Here is a 24,179-nt window from a genome sequence, read left to right as displayed (position 1 = left end):
ACAAAGAAATAACAGTAAGAACTGAAACGGAAAAAAAATGAGACTAATAATAAAAATTCTAAATATTAGGACTTCTTTTTTTAAAATCATATAGTTTTAAAAGTGGGTTATATAAGCTGAGAATAAAGAAAAAAAAGAAAGAGTATCACAGCTCTCTAATGAAAAAATACATTGAAAGATGTTCAATACAACTGCTTCAGATCCCTAAAGAACAATTTTTATAATTATCGACTGCCAAATATTTCTAAGTACTGACTTTGACTAATGAAACTATACTAAGACACATTTTTGTTAAATGCTGAACTTGAATTAAGACGGCATAAGCTATAAAATTAACTTTTTAAAAAGCAAATGCAAACTGAAACAATTTGGCTTTTGCCCAAATTTACACTCTATTTATAATTTAGAAAATATTTCCACAAGAGTATATAACTCCAATAAGCAGACTTCCACCAAAGGTGTGGCCCATGTTAAGTGCCAACATTACCCTTATTCTACCAATTGAGCAGAGCACAAAAGTGTACAGGCTCTTGTAAGCACCCTTATCATATGACTGCTGCCAAAAGAGGCATAAAAGGCAAGTAGTGTACTGTGAGAAGATGACAGCAGTCTACCAACAGCCCCATGCAAGAAGGCATTATGCAACTAATAGTGAAAAAATAATAACTCTACATTTGTTTCTTCTGCAATATATTTATATATTGAGAAGAAAAAAGCTCAATAGTGCTGGAATAACTGCTAACATTATATCCAAGAAGAAAATACCAAATTGAGCAGACATGAGTAGAAGCAGGTAAAATACAACAAAAAATTCTATCATCTAACTTACAAAATTATATTAGAAAGGAAATTAAAACATAATTGCATAAGTTGCTATATTTCCTATATTATTTTATCATAACCATTTCTCTTCCCCAAAATAACTTCATGGTGCATCTTTACTGTCAAATATTATGCAGCAGCTAAAAAATAATGTTGCAAATCCCTATGTACTGACACGGAAATATGTTTAAGCCACTCTGTTAAGTGAAAAACAAACAAACAAACAAAAACTGTCCCAAAATATTTAATATGATGCATTTTAAGTGTCCAAACAACAAAAATAAAGAAAACTTTCCATGTATATATGCAGTGTGTGTTTGTGTTTGTGTGTGTGTGTGTGTGTGTGTGTGTGTGTGTGTATATATATATATAATAAAAGGCTATATGCAAATGGTCATCACACCATGAAGCCGTAAGGACCAATCAGCAGGGACCTGAGGCTGTGTGGCACCTGGCCAGGGGGGACCTGAGGCCGCACCCCCACCCGGCGGGGCTTGATGGGGTGTGGCCAGCTGGGTCTGTGTCTCGCCCAATGAGGTCTCAGTCTTGCATGATTTTGAGGCACACACAGGTGGGCAGGGACTTGACTCTGGGTCCCGCATAGGTAGGCGCACCCAAGACTCTGACAGGAGGGAGATTTTCATATACATTTTACTAATTTTCTTTCATCTCTGACACTTCTATTATAGAGAATATAAATATTAAAATATTTCTTCTAATTAATCCCCTTTTAATGGGCACAAATTTTGTGCACTGGGCCACTAGTGTGTGTGTGTGTGTGTGTGTGTGTGTGTAAATGATTACTTTAAATAAGACTATGTACTAAAAATTGCTGACTTCAAAAGGCCTGACAAGTTATTTTCACTCTTATATAATTCTACATAGCTTACAGCTTTTCAAAAAACATAATATGAGCCATAATAGCTATGCATCAAAAACTATTATGAGAAACAAGAAAACAAGTTTAAGTTTCTGTCACTGAGAATCTTACTAATGAGGAGACCTGTTAACTGTACATGTTTAACCAAAAGAGTACAATATTCAAGAAATTTCAGGGGAAATCAAGACAATTAGGCCAAAAATATCATTCATATTCCTCTCCAGAGTTAAATTAGGATACATTATAAGTGTTATTTTAAAAATGTTACCTTTCTTGATGTATAAATGTCAAAAAATGGCTTATTTCTGACACTAAATGGTTCCTGTGCTTTGTCAATGAGCCCAGTCTTCATTTTTTCATGTCGAGGATTTATTATTTCTCGTTCTATACACTGAAGACGAACATTAAAATCACAATCTCCAACTGGTTGTGCCTGAATTAAATGAGACAGTTATTTAAATTTCAACTCTAAAAACTAATTTATCAGCATAATTATCAAGGCTTTCACTTTGTACATAGTAGTTTATGTAAATTACATCCTTTGGAGTTCTCCAATATAGAGCCTGCACAACCACACATGCCAGCCCTGAAAATTAATTTGACTAATGATGGAAGCATATCTAAACATACACATACACACACACACACTCACAGTTATTTCAAAATTATAAATGTATAAAATAATATGGGAAAACATTATAAATCTACTAGTTTAATAGATTTGGATCACCACAACTGATCCAAAATTTTCACATCTGAATTAAAGTATTAATATACTCACTAATTGTTTTTATTATTTATATACTTATATGCATAGCCCATGGATAAGGTAGTGAAGACCAGGGGAGAGGTAAGGATTGGGATAAAGGTGAATGGGGGGAGGGAGAATTGGAGCTATTTGTAATACTATCAACAATAAAAAATATATTTGAAAAAAAATTTTTTTTTAAACTTCTGTGGCTCAATGGATACTAATATGAAAAAAATATTGTTTGCCACATTTATATCCAAAAAAGAATTAAAATACAGAAAAGATAACTAATTCCTATACATTGTGAAGAGCATGATTGGCAACCAATTAGAAAAATTAAAAGAACAGACCATTTGAATTTATAATTAAATCACAAACATCCAACCAAGTAAAAGCAAACATAAAATATGCTTTACTTCAGCCGGGACCGGTTTGGCTCAATGGATAGAGTGTCGGCTTGGGGACTGAAAGGTCCCGGGTTCGATTCCGGTCAAGGGCATGTACCTTGGTTGCGGGCATATCCCCAGTAGGGGGTGTGCAAGAGGCAGCTGATCGATGACTCTCTCTCATTGATGTTTCTAACTCTCTATCTCTCTCCCTTCCTCTCTGTACAAAATCAATAAAAATAAAAAAATAAGAGTTTTAAAAAATATATATGCTTTACTTCAATAGTAATTAGAAAAAATCAAATTAAAAACAAGATATCATTTCACACATAGCCATTTGGCAAAAAAAAAAAAAAAATAGGTATGTAATAAACTGTGATAAATTGGTACAACTACTTCTGAAAGGAATTTAGCAAGACAGCTAATAAAGCTTAATTAAGTTGATAAATTAATTAGAATCTCCATGTTGTAGGAAATGAGGGACTGGACTTTTTAAACACTTCCTGGCTGACCACATCGCAAGAATGAGAACTGTCCTAGAGAAACTTTGACACATGTGCATAAGGAAAAAAATATATAGAACTATTCAATACAATAATTTAACAGCAAAATATGGAAATCCATATGTTAATCAAGAGGAAAAAAGATAAATTCCATACAGTTATACAATATATGATAATAATTAAGAGTAATTAAAGAGAATGAACCAAACCTACATGCATTAACACAGATAAATCTATACAAAATAATGTGGAGGAAATGTTGTGTACTACAGTACAGTACTATGACATTTATGAAACACTAGAAATCCTACAAAAGAACACCACATGTATTTTATAGACAAACATTGATAGTAAAGGTATCACAAACACTCATGGGAATAATAAACACCAAATTCAGGGTAGGAGCTATTGCTGCTGGGTAAGAGGGTCAAGGATAAGATGACAGAGGGGTACACAAGAAACTTCTGATACTATACATTTAATGATTTATTTCTTATTAAAAGGAGAGTGGAGTAGAAAAGGCAGTTAAGCTTCAACAAATCTAGTGGTAGGTACATAGTATTCCTTATATTACTCTGTATACTTTTACATATGCCGAAAACTTTCTTTTTCTTTTAAGAATTAGAAGGCTATTGTCTAAGACAAAGTTCCCAGGCTAAGAGATGAGACTGTACAGGACACACTTTAAAGCAGAGCTAAATATCAAGAGGCAAAGGAGATAGCACTCCCCCATTCACAAAGAAACAAAGCCACACCCACCCTTTGTCTCGTTAGGGGCCAATGAACACCATTCCAAGATCTGTGGTAAGAGTAAGTCAATTTTGGAAAGCATTACTTTTGAGGAATACAGTAGCCACAAACAGAACAAGATTAAAACTTGATGGTTTCTGACCTTGAGTTTCCTAGGTTTGAAATAGTTTGAAATATACATAATTCAACAACAAATGAGATATATAGACATTGAAAATTTCCTGGGGAAAATAAGTCATCTGGATTAATATATAATATAATCTTGAATCTTAATACTGCCATTTAAAATATATACCCCCCCCCAAAAAAAGGGGGGGTTTTTTGAACTTTTATTATAAATCCTCAAAATCTTAAAACTTAACACTTTTAATTCCAGAATTTTTTTAACTGCTTTCAGTCTGCTTGGAATACTAAATAATTATGCAATCTGAATAATATATTTCTAGAACAATAATTATACCTTTTCATAGATGTACACTATTGAAAGAATTTCTTCCATTTATAGAATTCATCTTGTTCTGTCTAAATAATTTCAACACTGAATTAAATATTAACAGGCAATTGATTCTTGGCAAGTCTAAAACTGTAGTACTAAATATAATTTCACTTTTTTTATATCTATTCACAAAAGGAGATTTTATATTTTGTTTTTAGATTTACTCATTAACATTTTACAATATACTATCTTGTTTTACACAGCTAAACTGTTTTTCTTTAGTCACTTGAAATAACTAATCTAAAGACAAATGTGCAAAGTATTAGGCAGTAAGGGAAGAAAAAATGTACAAGTGTTGACAAAAAAAAACAAATGAGTAACTTGAAGGTCACAATTTTTCTTTCTTACTCTTAGGCAATAATACTTTTTATTTGTTAAAAACATCTATTATCTCAGTGACAATCATTTAGAAATTATAAAAGGTACTTACATTGAATTTAATTATGTCGTAAATCAAATATCTAGGTACAGCTTGTCCATTTACTTTATCAATAATCATTTCCTTAAAAGAGAAAAAAAGAAAAGTTTCTTCATTCTTCAACAACAATTTCTTTAATTTGACTGAAACATAACAGACACACAGAAAGTACATAAACCATCAAAATACAACCTGATAAAATTTCAAATGGGCACATTTATAATACTCAGATTAAATAAATATTGTCAGCATCCCAAAAAGCCCCATCATGAATTTATTCTGTATAAAATGAAGTGATATTACAATGTCTGCTCATTATATTTTTATATTTGAATTACTATGCTATGTTTTGTTTTATGTTTGAATTTACTAAGCAACTATTAGAATAAAAAAGTACAAATTTTAAATGCCAAATATCAGGGACATTTAAAAATAGTTTGTTAAATCATTATCGATTTATATTTTGCTATATACCAATTAATTTAATCATAAAATCTGTAGATATAAATGTTACCCTTATAAGAGATACAATCCCCATACTACACATGTGGTCTTTCTTGGTTCCAAATGTCTCCACTATCATCAAAGGGAACAGAGAAAAAGAACATAGTACCACATAAGACAGCCATTAAATGAAAAGAATGTAAATTCTGCACTCTAACAGAAAAGAGATAAAGGATACTAAAGAATGATTATAGGTAGTAATTTATAATGATTATAAATGTAGTAGTTTATAAAATTTCAACTTTTAATAATAGGTTTGACCTAAAATTAATTTTTTTAAATATCTTTATTGATTTCAGAGAGGGAGATTGAGATAGAAACATCAATGATGAGAGAGAATCACTGATCTGCTGCCTCCTGCATGCCCCATACTGGGGATCAAGCCTGCAACCCAGGCATGTGCCTTTGACTAGAATCAAACCTGGGACCCTCCAGATCGCAAGCCAATGCTCTATCCACTAAGCCAAACCAGCTAGGGCCTAAAATTACTTTACTTTCCTCATATCCTTTCTAGGAAACTAAATGGGTTTTTTAAAATAATTTCATGACAATATACTATCACATATAACCATCTAATATTACAAAGAACATACTGATTTAGGACAAATATATTTTGTTTTAAAAAACTATTAAACTATTACAATTAATTTCTTTTTCAAATATGTGTTTTGTTAAGTACAGACACTTATGATTATTGTCTTGAACCCAACTTTTTTTTTATCTTTATATAGTACTTTATTACTTGAGATGCTTGATATGAATTATACCACTTTCATTCTTTTAAACTGTTCACTGAAGTATTTTAATTTAAATACATTTATCTAAGAATTTTATGAGCCAATGAAGTGGTATCAATAATAGGTTTCAATTAATTATTCTTTACAAAACTGGGTTGATGGAAATTAAGTGGCCTTCCAAGTTCAGACAGCAGACATCACAGAATTTCCCTCCCAAATTACCTGACAAAATAAGCAAAAACATACTTTTCTTTAAACATTAAAAAAGGCAAAAAAAAAAAAAAAAGTTTTATCAGCAAACAAAACAAATAAAAAGGAATAAACAAATGAATAAGCTTTAAAATAGACAGCCAAGCTATCAAGATTCTGGTAAAACAAAAAGGCACAGCAGGGTTCAGCTCCAAGCTCTACTTGTAAAATGAGTCTTAGTAATTATCACTATTACACTCAAATATAGAGAGATACAAACACACTGGTTATTCTTGTCTTTCTTTTTCTACCTCTTCAATGTGTAGAGTAATAAAAATAGCAGACTATTTCTGCTTCCAGACTTCATGCTGAATTGAAGAAATAATCTGAGCATTATTGGAATAAAATATGGTTCCTGACTAGCTGAAGAAAATATTTACCAAAGTTTTTAAAAGAGAATAGAACTTAGAGATTCTAACAAAGACCCAATATCAAGAATGATTCTCTCCAAGGAGTCCCTTCACCACAGCTGCCACTGCCTTAATTTACCAAAAAGTAAGTAGACATAAAATACATAAGCTTAAAACTTAATCGGAAACTTTGTACACTGTTGGTGGAATTGTAAAATGTTGAAGCCACTATGGAGTTCCCTCAAAAAATTGACACTAGCCGAGACTGGTTTGGCTCAATGGATAGAGCGTCGGCTTGGGGACTGAAGGGTCCCAGGTTCGATTCCGGTCAAGGGCATGTACCTTGGTTGTGGGCACATCCCCAGTAGCGGGTGTGCAAGAGGCAGCTGATCGATGACTCTCTCATCGATGTTTCTAACTATCTCTCTCCCTTCATCTCTGTACAAAATCAATAAAATATATATATATATATATATATATATTTTTTTTTTTTTTAATTGACACTATAACTATCATATGATCCAGTGATGCCACTTCTGGATATATATCCAAAAGTACTAAAAGCAGAGTCTTAAAGAGATATTTACACACCCATGTTTATAGCACCACTATTCCAGTAGCTAAGAGGCAGAACCACCCCAAATGCCTGATAAATAAATGTGGAATATATATACAGTGGGATAGATACTACTGAGCCTTGAAAAGGAAGGAAATTATCACCAGCTATAACATGGATAAACTTTGAGGACATTAAGCTAAATAAACTAAGCCAATCACAAAAAGACAAATACTGTATGATTTAAGTTAATGAGGTATCTAAAGTAGTTAAATAGTTAAATTCATACAAATAGAAAGTAAAATGGTGGTTGCCATGAGGTAATTCACTGGTATGGTATAGAGTTTTAAATTTACATGACAAAAAAGTTCCTGAAAAGAACCCTACAACTATTCTAACTTATTCTTAAGGAGAATTTGTGGAATTTGATGCAGGCAGAGGAATGCCAGGAGGAGCCCATCTAGGTGATGAAAATATTCTGAAATCCTATCTAATAAAAGACTAATATGCAAATTAACCATCACTCTGCCACACCCAGCAGCCAATCAGGAGCAAGAATGCAAATTAACCCAACCAAGATGGCTACAGTCACAGAGCAGGCAGGAGGCTTGGGTTTCCCCAGCAATGGAGGAAGCCAAGCTTTGTGCACACCCTGGCAGGGCCAGGCCTCCACTCAAGGCTACAAAATTTCAATTATAGAAAATAAATAAATCCAAACAAAAATGGCTGCGGACACAGAGCAAGCAGGAGGCTTGAGTTGTCCCCGGCAATGGCGGAAGCCAAGCTTTCTGGCTGCCCTGGCCTGCCTTGGCCTCAAGGCTACAAAGTTTCAATAATAGAAGATAAATAAATCCCAGACACCAGGGCCTCCACTTGAGTCACCCAGGGGCATGGCCGTACTGCAAACCACCACAGGCCCCTTACCCAGGCCACCCCACACCCCAAAGAAACCCCCATCCTGTTCCAGGACACCCTTCAGGGAGAACCAGATGGCCTCCATTTGTGCACCAGACCTCTATCCTATCTAATAAAAGAGTAATATGCAGATTGATAATCACTCCAACACACAAGATAGCTTCTCCCATGTGTCAAAGATCCTGCGCCCATGTGGACACAAGATGGCTGCCACAAGATGGCCAGCAGGAGAGGGCAGTTGGGAGAGACCAGGCATGCAAGGGAGGGTAGTTGGGAAGCACCAGGCCTGCAAGGGAGGCAGTTGAGAGGGACCAGGTCTGCAAGAAAGGGCAGTTGGGGACGATCAACCCTGCAGGGGAGGGCATTTAAGGGTGACTAGGTCAGCAGAGGAGGGAAGCTGGGGGCAAACAGGCTGGCAGGGGAGCAGTTAGACATCAATCAGACTGGCAGGCAGAAGCAGTTAGGGGCAAACAGAAAGGCAGGCAGGTGAGCAGTTGGGAGCCAGCAATCCTGGATTGTAAGAGGGATGTCCAATTGTCCATTTAGGCCCAATCCAGGTAGGGGTCCCAGATTGGAAAGGATGCAGGCTGAGCTGAGGAATGCCACCCCCCTCCCGTGCACGCATTTCATGCACCAGGCCTCTAGTTAGTAATATAGTCACAATATCTTTTTCTTAATATATATTTTATTGATTTTTACAGAAAGGAAGGAAGAGGGATATAGAGTTAGAAACATCAATGAGAGAGAAACATCAATCAGCTGCCTCCTGCACACCCCTACTGGGGATGTACCTGCCACCAAGGTACATGCCCTTGACCGGAAAATCAAACCTGGGACCTTTTAGTCTGCAGGCCGATGCTCTATCCACTGAGCAAAACTGGTTTCGGCCACAATATATTTTTTTTAAATATATTTTTATTGATTTCAGAGAGGAAAGAAGAGGAAGATGGAAACATCAATGATGAGAGTCATCGATAGGTTGCCTCCCACATACCCACTCTGGGGACTGAGCCCACATAACCCAAAATCAAACACTGACCTCCTAGTACATAGACCTTTGCTCAATTACTGAGCCATGCCAGCCAGGCACAATGTTTTGACTGTACTGAATTTAATTATACTTTAATTTTAAAAAGTAAAACTAAATTTTTTATCCTAATATCAGTTCTTCAGAGTAAATAAAAATGATGGGATTCCAGATACACAGCATTTATTAAATGTCAGTACAGCCCAAACTGGTTTCATCAGTGGACAGAGTAACACTTGCAGATTGAAGAATACCAGGTCTGATGCCGGCCAAGGTCACATGCCTGGATTGGGGGCTTGATCCCCAGTACGAGGCAGACAATGAATGATTCTCTCTCATCATTGATTTTTCTATCTCTCTCTCCCTCTCCCTTCCTCTCTGAAATCCATAAAAATGTATTTTTTAAAATGTCAGTACATACATGTTGATAATACATGTTTTATTAATATAGACACAACAAAAAGAAGTACATCAAAATGTTAAAATGTAATCTATTCTTGATAGTTGAACTTTTCTACTTGATAATGTACTGACTTACTAAAAATGAAGCATGCACATTGGTTTATAAAAAATTAACAGTTGAAAAGACATGCCATTTTTCCAGGACTCTTGCAATTAACTTTAATCTTTAATTATCATATCCTCCTCCTAAACTCAATGTAAAATTGACTGAATTTCACTGATTTATGTCAAGTGAATTAATGCTGTATTTCTCAACTCCTATTTTCCATATTTTGTAGGTCAAAGAACATCATTCAGAGAGCAAAACGAAAGCCTTCCTGCTCACATCTGACAGTCAGACAAATAGATAGTTTTGAGTTATTCTTGGATTTGAAATTTTACCAAAAAAATTTGCAAATGAAAATGTGGAAGAAACAGGAAACTACAGAGGACTGTTTTAATTAACTGGAAAAACAAGTATGGCAACCACTAATCTGGTCCAAGCAAACGGACATCATGAATCATACTGCTGTTTTAAAACCTCACAAGAGTCTATTATGCTGCTCTCAGTTATCCAAGTTTGGGATGGAAATAAATAGTATTGCTAAGTTAAATCTGCAGATGGTTAAACACTTAATTTTTAAGCATTATTTCCTACCTGAAATGTCCTAAGCCCACCTCGAACATAAATCTCTCTATAAAAATCTTTCCATATTTAATGCTGATTCCTCTATAAAATAACTTATAATTCCTAACTAACTAGATTTATTGTGTTTCTCTTCTAAACACCATAGAACTTGTTTTAAATACCAATCTTCAGGTTATCGTTTTATCCATTACCAATTATTTTCCACCCCTACCCAACAAAATAAACCGTCTCAAGAGTGAGACCTTCTCCTCAGCCCTCTAAGCAATGTCTTCACTTTGGCACAGCAACTTGAACATGATAGGCACTCAAAAAATATTAGTTCAATTATAAATTATACTAAATGTTTACAAATGCTATAACTTAAGAGTCTTTCCCCCTTTTATATTATTAGTTACAACGCTAAAAGAAACTATTTTAAATAAACAAAAACTAGAATGTTCTTGGTGTTCCTCTAAACTTACTAGCAGGGCTGCCACATTAGCCATGCAGTATATGTGCAGCACTGCCCCAGGAGTGGCAGTCACATCAACCACAACAGCACACCCTGAGGATGTGCCATGAATAATACTTTCAACCTTATACAGTGGCTCTGTGGACAACAAAAGGGTGTGTGTGCATACACACACACACACACACACACACACACACGTTACAAAAGTTAATTATAAACATTTGTATATGTCACTTTTATTTAAAAAATGATATTTTACTGCACACCCTGTCACAGAAATGAAGTTGTACTAGAAGCTCCTTTGGATACACACAGTATAGATAACTCTTTGTTTTGTGACTCTATAGTTACTCTTTGCTCAGTCTCCATCCAATTATACTACCTTCTTACTGAATTTCTAATCTTTTAGTACCTAGTTCACAGTCATCCTATTCTCCTATCTCATTATGAACCATCTATTGTATTACTTCCTTGATCTTGCTTCCATTGCTCTGGTTCACACAATCTCCACCTCTCACTTTCCAGGTTAGGGGTGTCGAACTCAATCAGAGAAGGGGCCAAAATCTAAAATCCAGCCTAAATCGCGGATTGTTTACTGAACAGTCATAAACTGTCATTGTGATGGAAACGTAGCGGAGTGCAGTGATGACAGCGCGGTGCGGGCCACATTGCAAGGCCTGGCGGGACGGATTTGGCCCGCGGGCCTTGTGTTTGACACATGTGCTCTAGGTCATACCCTGAACCTTCTCATCACTCAAAACTATACCTCAGACTAACTCAACCATGCTATTCTCTAATCACAGATAGAATATTGGACACTTGAATATTTAGTTGGCAAATAAACAAAAAACAAGGGATTGACCCTAACGGGTTTGGCTCAGTGGATAGAGTGTCAGTATGCAGACTGAAAGGTCCCAGGATCAATTCCAGTCAAGGGCATGTACTTTGGTTGCAGGCACATCCCCAATAGGAGGTGTGCAGGAGGCAGCTGATCGATGTTTCTAACTCTCTATCCCTCTTCCTTCCTCTCTGTAAAAAATCAATAAGATATATTTAAAAATAAAAAATAGAACAAGGGATTGGAGCAACAAGTATTCAGATCACTTTGAAAGTGGTATGCCCTCTGTTAACTAATAACTATATGTATTTATATACGTGATTTTCATTGGGGTAATTCCATCATTGAGAGTTTAAGTGAACATTTCCAAGCCTCCCTCTATTGTCCCAATACCTGTTCATTTAAACCAGAAATAGAGGAGCACATCCTAATAAAAGAGTAATATGCAAATTGACCATAGCTCTGCTACACCCACAAGCCACGCCACCAACCACACCCACCAGCCAATCACAGTGAGTATGCAAATTAACCCCAACCAAGATGGCTGCGGCCACAGAGAGCAGGAGGGAGGCTTAGGTTTCCCAGGCAATGGAAGAACCCAAGCTTTCCGCACCCTTGCTGGCCTCCACTCAAGGCTACAAAGTTTCAATTATAGAAGGTAAACAATTTACAATAGCTAAGAATTAGAAACAGCCTAAGTGTCCATCAGCAGATGAGTGGATTAAAAAACTGTGGTACATCTACACAATGGAATACTATGCTGCTATAAAAAGGAGGAACTCCTATCATTTGCAATAGCATGTATAGAACTGGAGAGCATTATGCTAAGTGAAATAAGTCATTCAGAGAAAGATAAATACCACATGATCTCACTCATTTGTGGAATATAGTGAACAACATAAACTGATGAACAAAAACAGATCCAGAAACAAAGAAGCATCAATCAGACTATCAAACTTCAAAAGAAAGGAAGGGGAGAGGGGAGGAGACCAATCAAAGGACTTGTATGCATGCAAATAAGCATAACCAATGGACACAAAAACCAAGGGGATAAGAGGCAAAGGGAGCATAAGGACTTTTATATAATATCTTAATAAATAAAGAAATTTTTTTTTAAAAATCTAAGTGGCAAACTTCAGAATAGCCAGAAGATTGGGGGTACTTGGGTTGTCAGACACTAAATTGTATATTAAAGTCACAGTATCTAAATCAATATAAAACTACCACTAGAAGACCAAAATTTAATGAAATGGGAAAATGATCAGGAAAAAAAAGAAAGAAAGAAAGAAAGAAAGAAAGAAAGAAAGAAAGAAAGAAAGAAAGAAGGAAGGAAGGAAGGAAGGAAGGAAGGAAGGAAGGAAGGAAGGAAGGAAGGAAGGAAGGAAGGAAGGAAGGAAGGAAGGAAGGAACAATGATAAATAAAGGAATCCATCATACCATTATAAAGGAAAAATTGATTAGCTGAATGATACTGAGGCAACAGTTTAGACATCTGGAAATAAATAAAATTAAAGTCCTTTTGTTCCTTTTATCAAAATGTATTTCAGATAGATCAAATATTATTTTTAAAACTATACAAATTAAAACCATAAAATTACTAGAAAATACAGATATTATAAAATTCTGACGTAAAAGTATCTTTCAACCTTGGCCAGTGTTGCTCAGTGATCAGTGTCGGCCTGCACACCAAAGGGTCATGGGTTCGATTCCTAATCAAGGGCACATACCTGGGTTACATGTTTGATCCCTGGTTGGAGGTCCGTGCAGGAGGTAACCAATCAATGTGTTCCTCTCACCCCTCTTTTTCTCTCCCTCCCCCCCACTCCTCATTCACTCCCTCACTTCCACACTCTCTGAAAAGCAATGGAAAAAAGTATCCTCTGGTGAAGATTAACAAAAATTAAGTAAGTAAATAAAAAGCATCTTTCTTAAAATGACACAAATATTAAAAATCAAGGGGTTTATCATTTTTCCTACATAAATTTAAATTTATGCCACAAAAAATACCAGGAAAAGTAAAAACACATTTTTTCAAAATGTTTCATGAATATCCCCTATAGACAAAAAGCTCTCATAAATCAATATGAAAAAAATATGAACACCCAACAGGAAAATATATAAGGATTTGAATGGGCAACTCACAGAAGAATTGCAATAATTAATAAAAAAGTGAAAAAATGTTAACCCCATAACAATTCACATAAATGCATATTAAGAGAGGTAAACCATTCAGTTTACAATGTGCCAGACACTATGATCAGCATTTTATAAATTATCCAACTTAGAATCTTCACAATAGCATGAAGAACTAAGAACTGTTATTAGCCTCACTTCACTATAGCTAAGGAAACTGAGAAAATTATATAAAGTCCCTCATATAATAACTGATGAAGCCAATAAAGCATTGTCAGAGTTAGGTCTCATAACCACTATGTTATACTATCCCTTAAAATGGAAAGATCATTCTTTCCTTCACCAAACATTAAAGTTTCAAAACTCAGTGTTTAAGATAATGTACAGATCCTTTGCATATGGTTGTTAGAACTGTACATGTGCTCAAACTTTCTTCATTATACACATCAATATTTAAAATGGGCATGCCCTTGCATAGTGAACATAGTATAACCTGTAGCCATCCATTCTCCTTAAGATCGCAACTTCTCCTGAACTTCAAGTGATACTGCTACTAGTGAGGTTCCTGGCCTCCACTGCCATTCTTCCATGGGTATATAACTCAGGCAAGGCCCTTGGGAGTCTCCCCTTGGATTGGTATATGGATGTTGGGGGGAAAGCTATCTTTGAGCAATCTGCCCCCCAAGTGGAAAGAGTCTTCATGCAGAATGAGACCAAACAAACAAGTAAAACAAAGAAAAAGAAAACGCCTAGACAATATTGTTGGAGCCTGTAGATCAAGGCTGAAGCAAACCAATCTGAAATTTAATTATTTGTGCTAATCTATTTCTTTTTTTTTCTCTAGTTAGTTTAAGTTGGACTTCAGTTATTTGCAATCAAAAGATTCTAATTATTTATTACAATCTCACCTCTAAGAATCTTAATTATAACATTATACAACTGTGAAAAGGAAAAAGTATAAGAATATGTATTCAAGTGTGCCCTATAATAGAAAAACATCGAAGTGTCCACCAAAAGAGAGCTAGTTTTTAAAAATCACAGAACTGTCTCTCAAACTTGCCTGATTAGAATCACTTGGGCACTTTTTAAAAGTACAGAAAACTTGGCCACTGGGAAAATCAAATTCATTAGGTCTATGATGGGCTATTAGAATGGGTCCTATTTTTACAAGCATTCTCTACAATTTTCATAACCAAAATAGGGTTCTGGAAACCCTAACATATACATATACAATAAATAGTATATCGTTCAGATATTTAGGAAAAGGTGTCCAAAACAAATTGCTAAGTGGGGGGGTTTTCAAAATTCATGTAACATTTGGTTCTTTTCATGAAAAATTACATAACTATCAATGTGTGTATATATTTGATCAGAGCAGTCATTTCAACCTCTGTGGCAGAGATATCACAATTACTCAGAATTTACTGAAATGGGAAGGAGCTCCCTGAAAAATTGACACACATTCTGTTTAAGAATCCATGCTGTGAATTGATATCAGTAGTATGAATGTATTACATCCCTCAGGAGCAGACATAAGATTGAACCTCTAGCATAAGAAAAGTCTAGAATAATATTCATCGAAATGGTAATAGAAGTTACTGCAATGGTATGAGTTCAGATCATTTCTACCAGCTTTTTGGTTAATTTTTAATATTATTTTAATTTTTATTTACAGTGAGTCAATATTTTTAGAATGGGGAAAAGAAAGCTATTTTCATGAAATAAAGTTAAAACATTTTTAACCAAGTAATTTTATGATCACTAGATTTTTCTGAAATGGAAAAATTCTTATCACCTTTCCAAATTAAAATGTAAAAGTATAGCAGTTGCTTTAAAAAGCAGAGTTTCTTAAAACAAGACTATTAGTCCATGTAGCTAAAGAACCAAGGGAAAATTTATTAAGTGGTATCTCATAATTAACATTCAACTGACAAGTAAAATAATAAAAGTAGTCTTTTTCAACAAAAATGTTTTTCAATCATGAAGAACAAAAAAATTAAAAGTTAACTTTGTTCACTTAACTCTCACACCCAAGACAATGATCTAGACAGTAAAGTAAATAAGAGATAAATGGAATTTACTATCCTAATAAAAACTAGATTCAATTCTGTATATGCCAGTTATACCTCAATTTTAAAAAAAACTTTTTAAAAACTAGATTTTATTAGAAAGTTACTATTTAATTAATAAAAACACACTTTTACTTACAAGAAAGAAAAATGACAATATTTAATATTTTTAAATCATAAATTATGACTTACCCCATCCAACAGAGTATTTGATAAATGTATACGGAGATCTTTACGAAATGGGAATTCCAGATTTGAAACATGAAACACTGAATTATCTCTATCAATCATAAAAACTTCATTTGTGCCATCAATCAACATCATATACCTGTAAATAAAACATAAAAGGTAACATTAACAACATAATTCAAGAAATAATAGATTGTTTTTCCTTAGGTTTATAATAGCTGCATGGAATAATGTTTAATAGATTCCTCCCTTTCCGCTATCATTCAGATTAAAGTACCACAAATAACAAATATTCCCTTCTTTTTTTCAAAAAATGGTTTCCTATAAAAAATACATGGTATAGAGAAATCAAAGCTTTTTTTATAATTTACTTTTTATGTTTTTATTGATTTCAGAGAGAGGAAGAAAGAAGAAGAGACAGAAACATCAATGAGGAGAGAGAATCATTGATTGGCTGCCTTCTGCATAAGGATCGAGCCTGCAACCTGGGCATGTGCCCTAACTGGGAATCGAACTGTGACCTCCTGGTTCATGGAGCAAAGCTCTGGCTGGGTGAGAAATCAAAGCTTTTACTAGAGATAATGTGACCTTATGAACCATCTTAGAAGAGAATAGTTCTCTAATTTTTATTAGATCTTAAACATCAAAGTTTATCGAACTCACAAAGACACATATATGCAACTAACTGCATTTTATGGATTATTCTTTCCCCTTTGTAGTACAAAAAAAGGAAGTGATTTGCAAATGGCCAGACCTCTCAAAGTATCCAATGCTCTTTCTACCACACTAGTTAGCAAAACAGCCCCTCTCCTTGAATCAAAATTTCAATATAACCAGATTTCACCATTTCAGGTACAATTCTTATATATTACTATCAAATTAAAATAAGTTTAAACAAAAGTGCATGAGAATGAGAGAAAATTACAGTAAGAAACTAGTAAATTTAAAGGCACAAGCTTCAAGGAAACAGAATCATTTTAAGTTATTTTTGTTTGTTATTAAATGAAAGTAAACAAGAATAATCTGGAGGAATTACTGAGAATGGAAAAGAGTGCTAATAGGTCTGTCCAATCTCCTACCCACATGGTATGTACAGGGGGGAAAAAAAAAAAAGCAACAACTGAAAGACAGAGCTGAATCAAGTTAATGCCAAGGAATAGAAGAAACATTAAATGAAGAGATGGAAGCTAACATAGTACATGACCCTAATATAATATAAGGTAATTTGTATCCCATAAACAAGTGTTCTACAGAGCAAATAGACATATTTTGGCTAGGTAAAGAGAAATGAGACAGCTGATTATGGTAAAAGAAGTGTACAGCAACAGGTTGAAGAGCAACAAGGGAGACCAAAGGGGCTACTGGTACATTTTGGGACTGAATTAGAAGCTGTTACTAATGTTTTCAAAATAATTAGTCCAGCAGGTCCCTGGGGAGGAGGTAGAGAACTCAGGCCATTGCTCCATATTGTAACAGCTATAGCCCTCGTAATCTAGATTGTGGATTCTATTTTATTTTTCCTAGGGAAACGGCCTGCACAGGGATCGAGCCTGCAACCTGGGCATGTGCCCTAACTGGGAATTGAACATTTTCCTAGGGCAAATGAGGCTGATTCTATTAATATTTTATTTTTCCTAGTCAACGGAGAAAATAGGAAAAATAAAATAGAATCAGCCTCAGTCTGGACTATCACTAAGTCTGCATCTGACAAACTCCTAGACCAATTGCAGGTCTAGCAGACAATAGGTATACTTAGTTCCCAAAACCCTCCTGCACATGCTTTTCAAAAACAGCAATTCTCCATGGATAGGGAGAAGCTAGGTTCTTAAGTTATCTTTGCCTTGGATTGTGTTTCAAAAGAATTTAAATCAACATAAAGAATGATCAAATAAAAAGCAATTGTGATATCTTCTGCAATAATGGTATTGAAGACACAATCCATCATATTGTTTAAGGACCTAGACCAGCATCTTGCAAAGCTTAGTATTTATTTAAAAAAGCGCATCATGGCAAAATAAATTAGGGAAATACTTTATTTCTTTAAGAAAGTGAAGATAAGGAATATTTAAGGTTATAAAAAAACATAAAATAAATCTGTTTATCTTATTCGGCCCAGTTTTTCCTAAACTTAATCCTGATATATTAATATTTAGCAGAGTAATTGTTCTATATTCACAATTTGAGGAAAGCTGATTTATACTGAGAACTTTAGAATTCAGAAAAAGGAAGTGGTTTGTCTCTTCTGATCATATAATGATGACAGAAATTATATTTCCCTTTTTACTGGGTGACCAGAAGCTCAGAATTAAATTTAATATTCAAATAGAATGCACACTAAATCCCAGGGTACTGGTATATTTACTTTACCTGTCATACTTAGGTATTTATTTTCTATTCAGATTTTGACACATTTAGTTGACATATATGTGAAAATATCAGACTTTTTTTTTTTTTAACTTCAAGTGGAATATCAATTAAGTCTTGATATTTTCCTTTAATTATTAAGAGAAAATACTGTAGCAGGTTTTGCTAAGTGGTTAGAGCATTGGCCTGTGGACTGAAGGTCCCAGATTCTATTCTGGTCAAGGGTATATATCCTGATTGCAGGCCAGATCCCCATTCAAAGTGTATAGAGGAAGCAACCAATGGATGTGTCTCCCTCATATCGAGGTTTCTCTCTCTCCCCACTCCTCCTTTCCACTCTCTCTCTCTAAAAAAACTAGCAAAACAAAACAAACAAAAAATGTAAAAAATATCCTTGGGTGAAGATTAACCAAAAAAAGAAAGTACTGTATTTATATACTTACATGAAAGCAGATTAAAAGGCCACGGGAGAAAGACCTTCAGTAGATAAAATTCTCTATAAAGGATTACTCATGGGAAACACTGCTTGCATCTACAGAAATACTAGAGAAATTATCTAGCAGCTGATATTTAAGGATTCCTCTGCACATGTAAATTTTTAGGCTATGGAACATATTTCTGGGATATGACATATAATTTGAATTCCAGTATTTCCAAAACATGTGTTCTTTTGTTATATGATACCCGTGAAAAATAAGGATCTATTTTTTTTTAAATAAGGTTCACTTTAAGTCTCTAATCACAGCCAAATTCTTTAAAAAGAGGCAACTATCCCATATACTGTCAGATGTTGACTTAGTATATAACCATACCTTCATAATAAGAGACATGCCATCTATTTCTATTCTCCAACAGAGATAGATAAGTGTATTATGTTAAGTCCAGAGTTATTTTCCCTTTGTATCTTCTCTCTCATAAGAAGTCACTGCCAAATCTCTAATACTTTTATACCAGCTACATTTCCTCTCTTTTCTACTCCCAATAAAAATGGCACAGAAATCCCTGAAACCTAATTCTTAAGTTTGTAGAGATCACAAAATAAACTCAGGTACTGAAATGTCTTATAAAGAAAATTCAGTTTGGAGCCACTTCCCCAGATACAATTATAAATCTTCCTGATGTGGTCCGTTTTGGTCAGACTCTGCCCCCTCCCCACCAACACCTGTCAAACCATATCTTATCCTAAAAACAATGTAAGAACAGCTGACTTGCCAAACTTCCTTCCCCATGGGGGTTATGCACTCTGTGGCTTTTACTCTCACTAGCCCACTGCTCAGCAAACTTTACCTTTGGTGATTTCTGGAAAGTTTATCAATGTCCTCTTTAACCCATTTTTTTCCCATTTCTTTAAGCTTTAAAAAATGCATTATGTATATTTTTACAATTTTTTAATTCAAACTTTTTTAATTTTATTGATTTTAGAGAAAGAGAAACATCAATTTGTTGTTCCACTTATTTATTCACTCACTGGTTGATTCTTTTTTTTTTAATATATTTTATTGATTTTTTTACAGAGAGGAAGGGAGAGGGATAGAGAGTTAGAAATAGTATCCATGAGAGAGAAACATCAACCAGCTGCCTCCTGCACACCCCTACTGGGGATGTGCCCGCAACCAAGGTACATGCCCTTGCCTGAAATTGAACCTGTGACCTTTCAGTCCTCAGGCTGACACTCTATCCACTGACCCAAACCGGTTTCGGCTGGTTGACTTTTGTATGTGCCCTAACCAAGAATCAAACCCACAACCTTGGCATATCAGGACAACACTCTAACCAACTGAGCTATCTGGCCAGGGCTTATCTTTACAATTTTTTATGTGGAAAAAAAAAATTTTTCTTCCTTCTTAACTCACTCACTTAGTTTCTTAATGAACCTAAGAAAACTCTGACCAAGGCTAGTGAGTGACACATCTGTATCAAGCAATATTAAAATTCATGGTTTTTCATGCATCTTGACAAAATAAAGCATCAGTGTCAGAATCCTCTTCACAATTTCCATAATACTCTCAATCTATCTCTTTCTTATTTTATAAAATCAAATCTGTTTTCCCTAATACGGTTTTTTAACTAGTCAAAAAGGATTTGTATTTACTTCTTACCTTTGTTGCAATTATTGTTTACTTACCAGTGTTAGAATAGCACATTTTATCGTTTTTCACAGGAGACATACACAGTAATTTAGCTCCCTTAGGAATTAAACAAGCTTTATAATCTAGGTTGGGAGCCTAGCCACCATTTGGACTAGAAATCTATGGAAATACAAACTAAAGTTGTGTCTAACATACATAACTTAAGGAACCTCAGAAAAATACTTCAGATAACTTTAAATATCATTGTTTGCATCACCTCTATAAAAAGGTCAGTATTTGATAATCAAATAATGTAATCTTACATGTGAGCTTTACTATCAAATAGCTATTGTCCGTTTATATAACACAAATTACAGTTCAATCCTTGAAAAAAAAATATTTGAAGTAATGCTTTACCTTATTTCATTTCTCCAAAATTTAAAGAATTCATATTAAGATCATTCCTATTTTCATATTAACAAATTAAAGAGAACACACACACATACCCTCTAACTTTTTAAAATAAATGTAATGTTGATGTTAAAAATCACTGAAATGACCACACAGTTTTAACATACTCTCTTCATCAAAAACTTTATCAAAAATTTTACTCAGTATTACAAAAGATTCCAACAGGTATTTTCATTTTGATTTACTAATTCTATAAGCACAGCAATTTTCTTCAAAAGGATTAGCTCTTTTCTAACCTCATATCACATCAATTTAAAGTCATGAAGCAGATGTGATTGAAAATTTTATGGTCTTAAATTCACTTTAAGCCCACAGGCTTCATGCTCTTATGTGATCACTTACATACACACAACAGTAATTAAGCAAACATCTTGTATTATTTCATTTTAAATTGCCAAGCTCATTCACTTTCCCAACAATTTAATTATCAAAGTTGTCTAACCAACCTTTAATCTTAGAATGTTAATTGTACATTAAATGGCAGCAAAGAAGCATGCCATTGAACATTTGGACAATTCGACAACATTTAAATGTCTTCTACCTAAGCAAAGTCATCTTTATTTTATATGTTGTTTATACAGCAAATTTCTACTATGTTCTATTCATCTAAGTTTTATTTAAGGTTGGTACTTGGTAAACTATGTCTATGGAAAAATTATCAAAGACTCTAATGTTTATTTCAATTTAGGTAACTCATCCACAAGTAAATCTTAAAGATCTAAGGATATCTACCATTTTAAAAAATTACAAATTCTCCAAGGCTTCTCATTAAAATATCATGTGCTTATTTCTATTAACAGAATTTATAATTTCAAAGTACAGGTGTTTCTATTTCAAGAAACCCCCTTCAATCAGTAAGATTTATACAAAGCTTAAAAGTCAACACTATAAAGTTTGATAAGGCATAGGGCAAGTGTCAGTTTCTACTTTTTTCCCCTCCCATTCTACAGAATTATTGATATATAACAGAGATAATCCTACATAATAAAGAGGTAATATGCAAATTGACCCTCATGCCCTCATGTCACAAGATGGCTGCTCCCACATCATCACAAGATGGCCAGCAGGGGAGGGCAGCTGAAGGAGACCGGGCCTGCATGGGAGAGCAGTTGGGAGTGATTGGGCCAGCAGAGGAGCAGTTAGGTATCAATCATGCTGGCAGGGGAATGGTTAGATGTCAATCAGGTCAGCAGGGGAGCGGTTAGGGGGCTATCAGGCTGGCAGGCAGAGTGGTTAGGGACATTCAGGCAGCCAGGCAGGCAGAGTGGTTAGGGGGATTCAGGCAGCCAGGCAGGTGAGTGGTTAGGAGCCAGCAGTCCCAAATTGTGAGAGGGATATCCGAGGGGTACAAGGAGAGGGTGCAGGCGGGGCTGAAGGACATACACGCGCCCCGTTTACAAATTTCGTGCACCAGGCTTCTAGTCAGTGTATAATAAAAAACAGATTTATTCTAAATCACCCAAAATAAAAAAAGAAAACAATTTAATTTGCTTACTTTGTTTACTACAAAATTGTCAATGATAACAATGCTATCATTATGGGCTTTAGGAAGAAAATTCCAGTTTCAAAGACTATAATTCCAGACTCAATCATGCTTTTATCTAGACCCTTAAAAAACAAGCAGGCAGAATAGAGCTGAAAAATCTTAAATATTATGAGATGATCCTAACTGTCCAACTCCTGAGCATATACTTTAACTTCAGAATTACAACTTCCTTATCCCTTTTCAATTTCCCATCCTCCATTGCTCAAAAATTTGTACATGCTTGTGCTAAGCCTATATACCATCTTGTCCTAAAAATGTGTTATCTTCAAACTCTTACTCAAAATTCCCTTCCATAAAAATCTCTCATACTCCAAATAACATGTCTTATTAAAATCAATCTATCATCCCAAGTTTTCCAAAAATTCTAAATCTATTATGCCTCTGGTTGGAGCAAGCAGGAGCCTGAAAATCCAGTTTGAATTTCAAATTTACTTTGTAATTGAACTTACTTATGGTTAAAATGCAACATACATTAAAAATAATCTATATATATAAAAGCCCAGCGATTGGAATGGGGTTAGAACAAGCGGTTGGCTATGACACATACTGTGGCAGCCAACCAGCCTAATCTGCTCCCAATCAGCCCCACCCCCACCCTACACCAGGCCAGCCCAGCCCCCTATCAGCCCCCACACTCATGCTCAAATTCGTGCCTCTAGTATACTATAAATTCACTTGCCAACATTAGTATTAAAGGTGTTTGTATTACATACCATTAATTATATATTATAGTAAATAGGAGTGAAGATGTCTATAGATAAAAGAGAAGGCACCAACAGAGAAAGATACTTTGAGTATACTATTGTGATTAAAAACATACATTCCTGATAGGCTCTTTCTAGCTGTTGATTTTTGCACAAATCACTTGACTTCTCTAAAATCACTTTCTCATCAGAAGTCTCCACCTCCAAAGGGAGTTGGAAGAAATAAATAAAACGGGGTGACATACCTCAATAAGGGTTTGGGGGGGACAAGAAAAGACAAACCAAAGGACTTATATACTTACTAGTGTCCTGGTGCATGAAATTCGTGCATGGGGGTGGGGGTGTCCCTCACCCCCGTCTGCACTCTCTCCAATCTGGGACCCCTCGGGGGATGTCTGACTGCCCATTTAGACCCAATCCCTGTGGGATCCTTCTCGCAATCCAGGACCACTGGCTCCTAACTGCTCACCTGCCTGCCTGCCTGATCACCCCTAACCACTCTGCCTGCCATTCTGCTCACCCCCAACTGCCCCCCCACTGGCCTTCTTGCCCCCAACTTCCCCCCCTTGCCAGCCTGATCACCCCCAATGCCCCCCCTACCAGCCTTCTCACCCCCAACTGCCCCCTTGACAGCCTACTGCCCCCAACTGCCCCCCCTCCAGCCTGCTTGCCCCCAATTGCCCTCCTGCTGGCTTTATCTCCAATTGCTCCTCCTAGCTGGCCTGATCACTCCCAACTGCCCCCCTCACTGGCCTGACCACCCCCAACTGCCCCCCTGCCCGCCTGATCACCCACAACTGGCTTCCCATCCTGACCTGATCACCTCTGACTGACTCTGCCTTGGCCCTGCCACCATGGCTTTGTCCAGAAGGACGTCCAGAAGGCCTCCCGGTCTAATTAGTATATTACCC

At 35.4% G+C, this 24,179-nt stretch overlaps 1 protein-coding gene across 7 annotated transcripts in view; it reads right to left on the bottom strand.

Annotated features, from left to right (window-relative positions):
• Positions 1–24,179, bottom strand: part of RNGTT (RNA guanylyltransferase and 5'-phosphatase) — a 180,140-nt gene that overhangs the window by 112,359 nt on the left and 43,602 nt on the right. For 5 of the 7 annotated variants that reach the window (XM_036413355.2, XM_045572575.1, XM_036413354.2 and 2 more), the window contains 3 exons: positions 16,118–16,253; positions 5,019–5,090; positions 1,971–2,135 (listed from right to left, as the gene is read on the bottom strand). In XM_036413355.2, the coding sequence (XP_036269248.1) occupies positions 1,971–2,135; positions 5,019–5,090; positions 16,118–16,253 (373 nt within the window). The remainder of the gene's footprint in view (positions 1–1,970; positions 2,136–5,018; positions 5,091–16,117; positions 16,254–24,179) is intronic. The other 2 variants (XM_036413359.2, XM_036413357.2) reach the window with 2 other exon arrangements.

The sequence above is a fragment of the Pipistrellus kuhlii genome, unplaced genomic scaffold (assembly GCF_014108245.1).
Source record: "Pipistrellus kuhlii isolate mPipKuh1 unplaced genomic scaffold, mPipKuh1.p scaffold_m20_p_5, whole genome shotgun sequence".
In the NCBI taxonomy this organism is placed as follows: domain Eukaryota; kingdom Metazoa; phylum Chordata; class Mammalia; order Chiroptera; family Vespertilionidae; genus Pipistrellus; species Pipistrellus kuhlii.
Note: the sequence above shows the minus strand (reverse complement) of the source record. Positions and strands in the feature narration are given on the sequence as shown.